Below are 12,214 nucleotides of genomic sequence, written 5' to 3'. Positions count from 1 at the left end.
CAGTGAAACAAAATGGCGCTGCCGCAGCAGCTAACAGCAGACCTGAGCGTGGAATCGGAAATTTTGCTGCTATCCAGCGACTCCAGCCCGGCCCTGCTCTGCTTGGACTTAGCAGCGGCCAAGCCGGTCAACTAAGAAGTATTCATAGCCAGGGCTAAGATTGCGATCCATGTGATTTTGCCATAAATTCGACAATGTTTTTTACATAGCAACTACACATTTGCTACTTATAAGTTACATTTTCATGTAATTACCGGTTTTATATTTTCCATTGAAAAGTGCTATCGGAGAAGTTCCACCACCGAGATTTTGCATTCACTGCACATATCGAAGAACTGCCATCTCAATTGTCGAATAACAAAAATCTAGCTGCAGGGTACATATTGGAGAATATAAGAGACTATTCTGGATATTTTAACATCGATATTGAGATCAATGTATTCCGGTCTTTCAATATATCAATGATTTTTTCAAAGATTTATATTCACGAATATAGGGTGTCGAAACTCCCATACGCAGGTGTTTTCCTTTTTCCCACACTCTTTTGTATGACCCAACAACGGAGTCAGCGTTGCCAATTTAGCTATTTTCGCGTTTTCTAACTTCCAAATTGTAAAAATCGGTTTTCGGGAATTATAGCTATTTTCCAATATTGTTTTGCGTTTTTCAGCTTTTTCAAAAAATCTCACTTAATTACATTGTGGTATTGTTTCCATTTGAAAGGCAAAAAGATCGACAAGTTAAAAAAGCATTTAATTGAATCGAGTTTTATACCATCACCGACGAAGTATTTCAGCAGAGCCGATTTTTATATTATCACTGGAGAAACATTTTGCCAAATTTTTTAATCGTTCGAGAGTTTAATGTGAAAATGCATAAGAATACACATAACCGCGTCGTCTGGATTCAAGAACCAAAATATTGTGTGGCTCTATCCGATGATGGGAAATGATTTTGCAATTACAGCAGAGTCTCAAAAATTAAAACGTGTGCTTGTTGTGTTGCTACACAGCTTTGTCAATTCGGTTGAAGTAAAATAAAATGAGGAGTCCCCGAGATATGCAAGACGTATACCCTTTCGATACGCTTTTTTAAGTGAACACAAATACATACATATGTCAGCTGTTCAGTTGATGACTGAAGAAGGTCAAATTAAGGACTCAAATATTAATGTTAAAAAAATAAATGTTTATGAATGATCCAAACAGTTTTATTATAAATTAACTGAATACATTTTTATTCAAATTCTATCTCAAATACTTTATTGTTTGTTTATTTAGCATTTTGTACTGTCCAGCATTGAAGTTATAATATTTCAGAAATTAGAAACACCGCGGAACAAAAGGTTATAATATGCGAGATTCTGCTGTTAAAATACCGTTTCAACACTTTTTCGTTTATTTTAGATTCCATTAAAATTATCTGGCTCTTTCTAGATTTTTCAAACGTTAGCTTTTTTATGACCGAGGAGTTGGCAACCATCATGAATATTCCAAAATATGCCTTCTCATTTTCCAAATTTGTCGTTTATCTTTTTTAAGATCCGAAGAGTTGGCAGCACTGCTTGGGACCCTCATATATATACCCAAATATACCTTCTTATTTTCAAAATTTATCGTTATATACCGAGGGAAAACAAATTCAACCCACCTAAAACCTTTCTATTTGAACAGGTAATAATAATTGTTGTGCATTATATTATTCCTGTTAATCCATTTATATTTTACCTCAAATAATATACACCAACCTTTTACCTGAGCTGCTAAATTCTTCAAGTTTACTCATTTTCGCTGTATTTTCATGATCAAAAATCATAAGGACTCTAGCCCACTTCCTGAACAGATCATTTAGATCATAAATTATTGATTAGACATTTTCCACAAGATTTGTTAGTTTTAAAAACTCCCTGGTATTATTAACAACATAAGGTTGAAACAAAATAAGGCAATCCATAAACCGTAAATGTGTACGGAATGTGACTTCATTGTGGTTGGTAGCCCTGGTGTTAGGTTTAACCATTGGCATATGGATAGACTTACAAAAGATATGAGTCGAAACCCCTTAATTCCGTGAAATACCCTTCCCCAGGGTATTGGAACGTTGCCCATTTGGTGCAGTGCTGCCAACTCCTCGGGTCATAAAAAGATAGAGATAGCCAGTAAATCTTGATGACAGTTACAAAAAAAAACGCTATCCAGCTCGACTTAAGGAAGTCAGAATGGTCCCTAATTTCCCTATCAGAATTATGCGGTCACTTCATAATGCAACAAACGGTATTTTGTTCGTTTTTGCAAAAGCAGACGACGACGACTTACATATGTATGTATGTCTGGCTGTCTGGCAAATCGTTGTCCTTTGCACTAATGCTAGATTTACAATGCAGAAGAATCGCGCCAATTATAAATATTTTGTTCCTGGGGTGATTCTAATTTCTGGTTATTTATTTTGCACAGAATATGTCAAGTAAACCAATAAAAATAAGGGCACCATTAATTTACTTTAATAATAACTTATAGAGTTTAACTCAACTCATAGAAAAACATTCAAAATTTTGCTTTACTACTTAAACTTAACTTTATTAATCTGTAATTTGACCTTCAGTCATCATCTGACATCAAGTTGAACAAGCGGATGAAGCGTTAAAACACTACGAATAGCTCGGGGGCTCCCAGTTTATGATTAACTTCTACCGAAATGGCTAATAAGCAGAAATGCACAAAATTGTTCAGAAATTAGAACCACACAATGTGAAATATTTCGTCAGTAATAGTACTTTTTGATCTTCTCCTTCCCGTTCAAATGGAAACAATACTACAAAGTAATTAAGTTTGGCAATTTCAAGCATAAAAATACGTGAAGATGGAAGTTGCTTTGAAAATAATTCAAAAAATATTTGCTTAAATAATGCAAAAATATCTTGGAAAATAGCTATAATTCCCGATATCCGCTATTTTACAATTTATCCCGCCTTTGGCAATTGAAAAACTCTATATCTAGTGAGAAAATTGCTAAAGTGGCAGCACTGGCAGCAAGAGATATTTTAGTTATAAACCTGCGGTCACACTTGAGTTAACAACATCGAAGGCAGACGAAAAGAAGTAATAATTTAAATTTTTTGTTGCGAAAACGCTGACTATTGACTTGGTACATATGCCAACCTTTGTGTACTTATACAAGAAACGAAGTTTTAATAGAGTTTTCTACTGAGCTGAGTCAGCTTCTGGTGCTGCTGTGCATGCGTGTGTTCGTGTGTGTTTGTGTGGGCAATCAACTCCACAAGTGTGCGAGAAAATCAAAATAAAAGGCGCAAACCCGCCCCTGATGGAAATATATTGTTCGAAATCCAATTGAAAACGCATCAAACATTGATTTCAAGTGCTGCCAGTGGCTAGAGTGCAAGTGAAATATCAAAAAAGTAGTAGAATTACGTAAGAAATGCTATCAATTTTGACTGCAATTGACCAAAAACGAAGTCATCCATCCACACAAAAAACCGTAAAACTGGATATGTGTGTTCTCTCTGTGTGTAGTGCTTTGATGATTTCATTCGCAATGACGACACACTCACACAGACACTGACACACATGTGCATATACATATATCTTATTTGGTTTGCTGAATCCTCAACAGGGTGTACTCTGCCTGGTGTGACAGTTTTTTTTTAAGTTTAAAGATCGGCCGCAAGCCTCGAATGTTGACGCAGTTGTTGATTACTCTTTATCTCCATTGCGATCCCCACTCCACATCTTACCCCTCCCTCTGCAAACACAACATGATTTTCCAATGAGAAGGAGAGCCAGTGTGCGCCCTCTGGCGGTGTTGGAACTAGTACGCCCACATTTATATGCCGTGCCGCAGATGTTGTCTATTGGTCTGTGGGCGGCCCACACAGTGGAGATTCGGCGGAGTAACCTAATGGCCCATAGCTGATCTGATTGGCGAACTCCCCCAACCCCTGCCCCTGTGCTGTGTGCAGATGTGTCGATTCAGTTTTGTTTTTGGTTTTTGCGCTGTCAAAGCGCACAAATCTTTTAAAAAGCGTCTCCACTGTGCGTGGGTGGCTATAAATAGACGCACTCACTCACACGCATACATATGTCTGCATAAGTACGTATTTACGTACATGTTGCTGCAGGCTATGGCAAAGTGAGAAAGAAGCCCTTTTGAGATTGCATTGAAAATCTGTTCCGTTATTGAATTGGAATGAATCATTGCAGACGAGATTTCGGTCGAGCAACCAACCATATTCATCATCGTGCGCGTGTCGTGTTCCCGGAAGACATGCTGAGCAATTCGGAAGTGGTCGCAACGCCCGTAATACCCTTTAAGGGAGTGCAGTCAGCAGTCACAAAGAGCTCTGCCTTTGTCTGCGTAACGTCTCGCTCCCACACGACTCACAATCATCCTCTCTCGACGGCCGACCTTTGTTTACGTTTTGCATTTCCCATTGATAGAGAGGGGACAGTCGGGGATTCAGGAATAAAAAAGAGGGACTGAGCAAATGATGAATGAGTGGTGGGAGTGGATGGACGAGAGTGAGTGAGTGATGGAATAAGGAATGCGAAGAGGAATGGTCAAAGGAAAAAGAGCGAAAACGGACTTTGAGGAGTGGTAGTTAGTGATAAATGAGTGGGGTGGGGGTGGGGGGATATGCGTTCTGCCAGAGGAACTATGAATGAGAATAGGAGTGGGCTGGTGAGCGAGAAATTATGAACGAGAGGGGGAGTGGGTGGGAGTGAGCGAATGCGGAATGGGTAGGGGAGTCACTGAGTGTGTGCCATTGACAGCTACAAAGTGTTTATTAACGATTGTCCCCCATCCTCTTAAGCACGAAAGCATTGAGTGGAACAAACATACACAGACTTACACATATTTATGTTTATTTGCAAATGTGAGAGAGAATACTACTGTGTATGCGTGCGTGTGATGAGTCATCTGGCCGTGATGATGTTCCATTTTAGATGTTGGCATGATGAATGGGACGGGAAGGGGGGGGGGGGGGGGGGGGGGGGGGGGGGTTCAGGTCGAGCCAAATATAATTAAAAGCAAAGGTAGAAAGAAAGTAGAAGACGAAAACAAAGTGACCAACCCGTCACAAACCTAGTTTAGTAATACCCTCTAAACCATAAGCTGGAACGCGATGAAGGCCAAAATGTAAATTAATAGATTTTTAGCAGTAGTGGTAGAAGCTAGTCCAGAATACCCGTGCACACACTAAGAGGTATGAGGTATGATATCTGACAAATAAATATGGATGATTAAAAGAAACTCGCGAATGCTAGAGGTGTGAAGGAGTGCGACAAACTCACCACAAGCACACATATACAAACACACATGAAATTCCTAACGGATATACTCAAATTTGAAGAAATACTCGATTACTCAAGTGCAGTTATAATTTTGTTATTCTTTTGCAGCTGCACCAAAGCGACAGAGACAGAGATAGAGCTGACAGCGAACGCGTGAGAGGTGCGACAGAGAAAGATAGCCGAGCAACGGCTAACAATAAGATCAGCATACAAGAGAGGGAGAGAGAGAGAGCAATGTACGTTGCAGCGACAAAACAGAGCTGCCATTTGGCGGTGCTATCGGTGCTAGTCCTGGCGCTGATGCACGCGTCCCTGGTGCAATGCCAGCTGGCGGGGAAGCTCGTCCAAAATCCGTGCAGCGGCAAGGACAAGTGCCACACGTGCATCCAGACCCAGAGCTGTGCGTGGTGCATGCAGCCAAACTTTGAGGGGCGATCGCGCTGCTTCCAGCACACCTCGCCGGATGTCTGTCCCGAGCAGTTTGTCTGGAATCCCGACACCTCGGAGCAAATTCTCATCAACAAGAACCTGACGCTAGCTGGCGAGAGTCAAGCGTACGGCTCAGCCGGTGGCTTTGGAGGCGGTGGTGGCGCCGGCGGGGGCGGTCAATACATATCTGGCGGCAGCTCCTATCATCAGAGCTCCTCCAGCTCCAGCTCAAGCTCAAGCGCCAGTTCCTATGGCTCCCAATACTCTGGTTGGTCGGCCAGCTCCGGCGAGATTGTCCAAATCAAACCACAGTCCGTAAACCTGAAGTTGCGCATCAGTGAGTCAGTCTGGAATCCACATAAGAAGCCTTTCGCTAATGTTGCAGCTGCTTCTTCTCTTTACAGATCAAGTGCACAACCTAAAGGTGAGCTACACCCAGGCCGAGGGCTATCCCGTGGATCTCTACTACTTGATGGACCTCTCCAAGTCCATGGAGGATGACAAAGAGAAGCTTTCCGCTCTGGGCGATAAGCTGTCCGAGACGATGAAGAGCATCACATCGAATTTCCGCCTGGGTTTCGGTTCATTTGTGGACAAGGTGCTCATGCCCTATGTGTCCACCATACCCAAAAAGTGAGTACCATCCAAGATGGACCAAATAAAAGTTAAATTAGACTTAAGTGCAGTTTAAAGTAGCATCTAAGAAGTCTTTTGATGGATAATATCAGATGACTCAGTCATGACTCGCGCGAGTATTTTCCTGGAGACGGCCGTTGAGTGTGTCTACACTTACGGATTATACATATATAGTCGATGATTGGACTCTAGATATGAGTAATTGTTGAGTCAGGTTTTGACCGACTGCTTTTGGTAGAATTTTCATGCTAAAAATAGCTAAACAAAAATTGTCAGATTATTATAATAATTATATAATTAGCTTCGAAGGGACTCATTTAAGTCGAATATTGATCTAACGATTTGAAATCATCATAGGCTGGCTATACCATACATGATTATACATAATGATGTACATATACAGTATTTACTTATGTCCTAAGCTTTACCTTTTTAGAATGGGTTTTTGAACCTAATTTATCTAATTTTATTAAATCAATTCACTAACTTTTTGATAATTTATATATGATAAATATATATTACAACCACATCATGTACACCAACAACAACAAACTACAACAACCAACCAACCAACACCATCCAATGAACGAATCTGAAACCGAAACCGAAACCGAATCTGTAGACTCGAGCATCCCTGCGATAACTGCAAGGCTCCCTATGGTTACCGCAATCACATGCCACTCAACAATAACACCGAAAGCTTCTCTGTAAGAGACAATTAATCAATTTGATAACTTACATACATAAATATATACTAGCTATGCCTGCACCAAACACAAGGACAAATATGTATATCCATCCATACGCTCAACCCATTTATCTACTCATTTATTGCTTTTGTTCTCTTTCGTCTGACTAACTCTAAGACTAACCATATGGTAGATCCCCTGCTTATATATATTTATGGCACTATATTTATAATATTCCGCACTTAGATCGTAAGAGCTATAAATATATTATCATTAAGTGTCTGTGTCTGTGTGTGTGTGTGTGTGTGTGTCCTACCATTTAGTCAGTTGGAATGAAGGGGGGTTTGGGTGTCCTATGGCATACTCTAAGCATAAATCGTATTTGCATTATCGTATCGTATTATTTATCGTCATTTAATGCACTGTTTCGATGTCGTCAAAACATTTTTATACAATTTCTCTTTTGTGTTTCTCTTTATCTCTTTTCTCTCTATCTCTCATTTATCACTCTTTATTATACCGCTATGTCACTATAAACTATAAACTCCTTGCTAAAATATTATACAAAATTATCGAAACCAAACAAAAAATCAAAAAATATCAAAATTAGCCTGGAGGAGCCATGCCCCAAATGCGCTGCTCCCTATGGCTATCGAAACATCATGGGCCTGAGCACGGACACATATAGATTCTCTGTAAGTCGTCGCCATGCGCCATGCGCCAGATCCACAACCAGATCGATATCGGATTGGCTCTAACACACGTCCGAAACAACAAAAATTAATTAAAAATTTGGCATTTTTGCATTTTAAGCACAACCATTTAACACTTATTACTTCTATTTAATTTAATTTTGTATCTATTCTAATGTTAAATGGTTTTTGTTTGCACGTTGCATGGGCTTGCTACTTATCTATATTAAATTCTATATGGCATACATGGTGTTATCCCTAACTGCATATATTTATATTTATATTTACTGGGTATGGGCACGGGCACGCATTTGTTATCTATCTAACACCTTCATATATCCTTTTCCTATTCCCATCTAAAGCCACACCTTCCACTGCTACTCCTCTATCTCTCTATTTATCCAAAAGTCAACACATAATATTCCATTCTTGCTATGGATATATGTACATACATAAACGAGTATTTTGCCATAACTAACAGATTGCGACAGCTGTTCTGAAGCAATTCTAAAGTGCAACTTTAGAGCTGCAAATATTAAATAGCTTCAAGTATTGGTCTATATGTTGTGACCCCACAATATGGGATCGTTTAACAGCTATGATGTCATGGGCACCTAAAAACCGATTGAATTTCGTATATATACTTATATACGCTTCTATGGAAACCCTTGTTTCTTGATAATAGAACCTTGAACAACTCAACAGTTCGTCATGTATGTATGTGCATACTATATCTTATCGTGCACACTTCCAACATCTTATCTTGACTAATATTGATGGAAACCAAACGAAGGTGGTGGTCTCAAATTCCTGCTCCCCCTCTATCACATCTCTCTCTCTATCTATCTCTCACTTTCACTTGCTTATTCTCCCCCTCGTTGGCTAACTGCTCGCACAACATACACACCATTAATCGTGTCCATTAACTAATCCTTTTTTTATTTGATTCGCCTGTGTGCGCCCTCAGAACGAGGTGAAAGATGCCGCTGTCTCTGGTAATTTGGATGCGCCTGAGGGCGGTTTCGATGCCATCATGCAGGCCATTGCCTGCCGTCAGCAGGTGGGATGGCGTGAGCAGGCCCGTCGCCTGCTCGTCTTCTCAACGGATGCTGGGTTCCATTATGCGGGCGATGGCAAACTGGGCGGCGTGATAGCTCCCAATGATGGTGAATGTCATCTGGATCTGCAGGGCATGTACACGCATTCGGTGATTCAGGATTATCCGAGCATATCGCAAATCAACCAGAAGGTCAAAGAGAATGCCATCAACATCATTTTTGCGGTTACCAATTCGCAGTATACCGTGTACGAGAAACTGGCCGCCCACGTTCAGGGCTCCTCGGCGGCCATCCTCTCGAATGATTCCTCCAATGTGGTCGATCTCGTGCAAAAGGAATACAATGTAAGTAGATCGGAAGAGCAAGCAAACTCCTTTAAATCTCTCTGTCTAAACTCACGCTTTAACATTTTATAGAAAATCTCCTCGTCGGTGGAGATGAAGGACAATGCCACGGGTGATGTGAAAATTACATACTTTTCCTCCTGTTTGACGAACGGACCCGAGATCCAGACCTCGAAATGCGACAACCTGACGGTGGGCAAGCAGGTGAGCTTCACGGCCCAGATTCAGGTACTGAAGTGCCCGGAGGATCCGCGCGACTGGAATCAGGTGATTCAGATCTATCCCGTTGGCATCAACGAGAGCATGGTGATCAAGCTGGAGATGCTCTGCTCCTGCCCCTGCGAACATCCCGGCTCCATTGGCTATGAGCCGCTGTCGCCGCACTGCAACAACTATGGCACCTACATGTGCGGCATCTGTGACTGTGGCGAGCATCATTTTGGCAACACCTGCGAGTGCTCCGTCTCGGACATGAACTCGACAATCAATAACGATGCCAGCTGCAGGGCGGACAACACCACCAATGTGGACTGCAGCGGGCGCGGCAATTGTGTTTGTGGCTTCTGTGAGTGCTTCAAGCGTCCCAATCCCGAGGAGGTGATCACCGGCAAGTTCTGCGAGTGCGAGAACTTTAGCTGTGAGCGTAACAAGAACCAGCTGTGTTCTGGACCCGATCACGGCACCTGTGACTGCGGCCGTTGTGTCTGCAAGCCCGGCTGGACGGGCAGCAGCTGTGCCTGCCAGGCCTCCAACGACACCTGCATGCCGCCGGGCGGTGGCGAGCTCTGCTCCGGTCACGGCACCTGCGAGTGCGGCGTCTGCAAGTGCACGGCCAACGACCAGGGCCGTTACTCTGGCCGCCATTGCGAGAAGTGCCCGACATGCTCGGGCCGCTGTCAGGAGCTAAAGGATTGCGTTCAGTGCCAAATGTATCACACCGGAGTGCTGAAGAACGTCGATGACTGTGCACGCAACTGTACGGCCTTCACGCCGGTGGGCGTTGAGAAGGTGACAATCGATGAGCACAAGGATGAGCAGATGTGCACATTCTTTGACGAAGACGACTGCAAGTTCATGTTCAAGTACAGCGAACAGGGCGAGCTGGTGGTCCATGCCCAGGAGGAGAAGGAATGCCCGCCCAAGGTCTTCATGCTGGGCATTGTGCTCGGCGTCATCGCTGCCATTGTGCTTGTCGGCCTGGCCATTCTGCTGCTCTGGAAGCTGCTAACCACCATTCACGATCGCCGTGAGTTTGCACGCTTCGAGAAGGAGAGCATGAATGCCAAATGGAATGCGGTAAGCTCTCGAAAATACTTGCCGTTCGCTCGTTCTTTTGCTGATTGATTTGTCTTTTGTTTTGTTTTTTAAAGGGTGAGAATCCAATCTACAAGCAGGCAACTTCCACCTTCAAGAATCCCATGTATGCGGGCAAATAAACAATTCGCGCTAGATCCCCCACCATCCGCCATCTAACTAAATATTAGTGAAATAATTCTGTGTCATCCATGGATGGATTGTTTGTGCCTGGGAAGGGACACGAGAGACGAGACCTGCGACTGCGACTGTGCCTGTGCCTGTGTCTCTTCCCCAAATTAAATATCTAAAATCTAAATCAACGATAGTTTCCTGTTGAAGTCAACTGCCACTGAAAACGCGTTCTAAACTAAGTCAAATTTATATATATATATACAGAGATAAAGATATATATATACCGCCCCCAAAAACAGCCACCCCTTCGAGGGCAGCCTTTATACAATGCGTATACTTAACGAGCAAACGATGTGTGTGTCGGTGTGTGCCTTGCTATAAAACGTTTTAGACTTGTATAATCCATATATAGAGATACCCCATATCGTATATTGTATAGAAAGAGAGCTTCCGTCTACAGAGAGCCAACAGAAACATAAACAGAAACAGAAACAACAAACTGCACAAACAAAACAGCCAAGAAAATGAACTACGAAACGATTATTATTAGGGATTTAAATATGATTAATGATTTATGATTTATGTGTGTGTGTTCAAACGCTACCAGCACCCCCCACCATTTATCCAGAGCGCACATTTTTGCATGTATTTTATTATTTTAATTTGTTTTTCTTTGATTTTATTTTTTTTCAAACACTTAGTTTTCAAGCGCAATGTTTTTTTTTGTACGTTTTATTTACATATACATATGTATATATTTATATACATGTATGTCTGTTTGTATGTGTATCACTTATTTAAAGGCAATATTGCAAAATGAATTGACAAGTGAACTCCCTCCTCCATACCTGCCTCAACCCGCACCGAAACGGGCCCACCACCCTCTGATGTCTTAATGTGTCTTTTTCTTTTGTTAACAAAAAAATAAAAAATTAATTCTAACTTTAAAATTGTAATATTTAAGCGTTAACATTTAAGCTTTTGTAATTTTTAATCTAAAATCGAAAAAAATGCAAAGGGTGCGACCGGGACTTTAATTTCTTTTATGATTTTCATTTCGTTTTGAACTCATTTTGTACGTTTTTTATTTTGTATTAAATTTAGTTGTTTTTTTTTGTACGTTTTTGTAATTTCTGTATTTATGAGAATTTATATGAGAGATTTACTGGCCTCCTTTTTGTGTGTTTTCTTCGTGTTTAATTGATTTTCGTTCATTAATAGTGAATTAATACTACTATATATACATATAATAAATATATTATATCTTTTGCCATTTGTACTGATTACTGATTAACATTTTAAAAGTAAAACAAAACAAACGAACGAAAATATTTGTATATGAAAAAAAACAAAACAAAAACTAAAAAAAAGAGCGTTAAACATTTTTGGAATATTTTTTTATTTAACAAATACACCTATACACTGGCAATATACAATGAACGAGGACATTTTCAAATAAACGAGGAATCAAAATTGTTTGACGCTAATTTTAGAGTAAATCAAATAAAACGAAAAATAAATCCAAAACAAATGTCCAACGATTTTCTTTCAATTGTGTGTGTTCGCAGTCCAGTCAAGACACTAAGGGGTAGGGGCAGGGGCACCCCTTATCAATATATCTCAAATATA

The 12,214-nt window shown here is 41.0% G+C and overlaps 1 protein-coding gene across 3 annotated transcripts; it reads left to right on the top strand.

Annotated features, from left to right (window-relative positions):
- Positions 1 to 3,005: 3,005 nt before the first annotated feature.
- LOC117590519 (integrin beta-PS) lies at positions 3,006 to 10,642 on the top strand. 3 transcript variants are annotated; one of them, XM_034283231.1, is made up of 7 exons: positions 3,006 to 3,098; positions 5,418 to 6,075; positions 6,143 to 6,371; positions 7,674 to 7,758; positions 8,723 to 9,157; positions 9,230 to 10,453; positions 10,528 to 10,642. In XM_034283231.1, exons 2-7 carry the CDS (start codon positions 5,544 to 5,546, stop codon positions 10,591 to 10,593), a joined length of 2,571 nt encoding a protein of 856 aa, XP_034139122.1. In that variant the 5' UTR covers positions 3,006 to 3,098; positions 5,418 to 5,543; the 3' UTR covers positions 10,594 to 10,642. The 3 variants fall into 3 exon arrangements, with proteins under 3 accessions (XP_034139122.1, XP_034139121.1, XP_034139123.1); XM_034283230.1 differs by lacking the exon at positions 7,674 to 7,758 and adding an exon at positions 6,997 to 7,081; XM_034283232.1 differs by lacking the exons at positions 3,006 to 3,098; positions 5,418 to 6,075; positions 7,674 to 7,758 and adding an exon at positions 6,997 to 7,081 and having other exon boundaries at positions 6,199 to 6,375.
- The last annotated feature ends 1,572 nt before the right edge of the window (positions 10,643 to 12,214 follow it).

The sequence above is a fragment of the Drosophila guanche genome, unplaced genomic scaffold (genome assembly GCF_900245975.1).
Source record: "Drosophila guanche unplaced genomic scaffold, DGUA_6, whole genome shotgun sequence".
NCBI classification, from domain to species: Eukaryota; Metazoa; Arthropoda; class Insecta; order Diptera; family Drosophilidae; genus Drosophila; species Drosophila guanche.
The sequence above is the reverse complement of the archived record's forward strand: the minus strand, read 5'-3'. Positions and strand labels throughout refer to the sequence as shown.

Bases quoted from the DNA above. Each gene is read 5' to 3' on its own strand.
- LOC117590519 (XM_034283231.1), top strand. From the start codon at position 5,544: ATGTACGTTGCAGCGACAAAACAGAGCTGCCATTTGGCGGTGCTATCG. The intron at 6,372-7,673 runs GTGAGTACCATC...TATCAAAATTAG, and splicing joins GTGTCCACCATACCCAAAAA to CCTGGAGGAGCCATGCCCCA. The intron at 7,759-8,722 runs GTAAGTCGTCGC...GTGCGCCCTCAG, and splicing joins CGGACACATATAGATTCTCT to AACGAGGTGAAAGATGCCGC.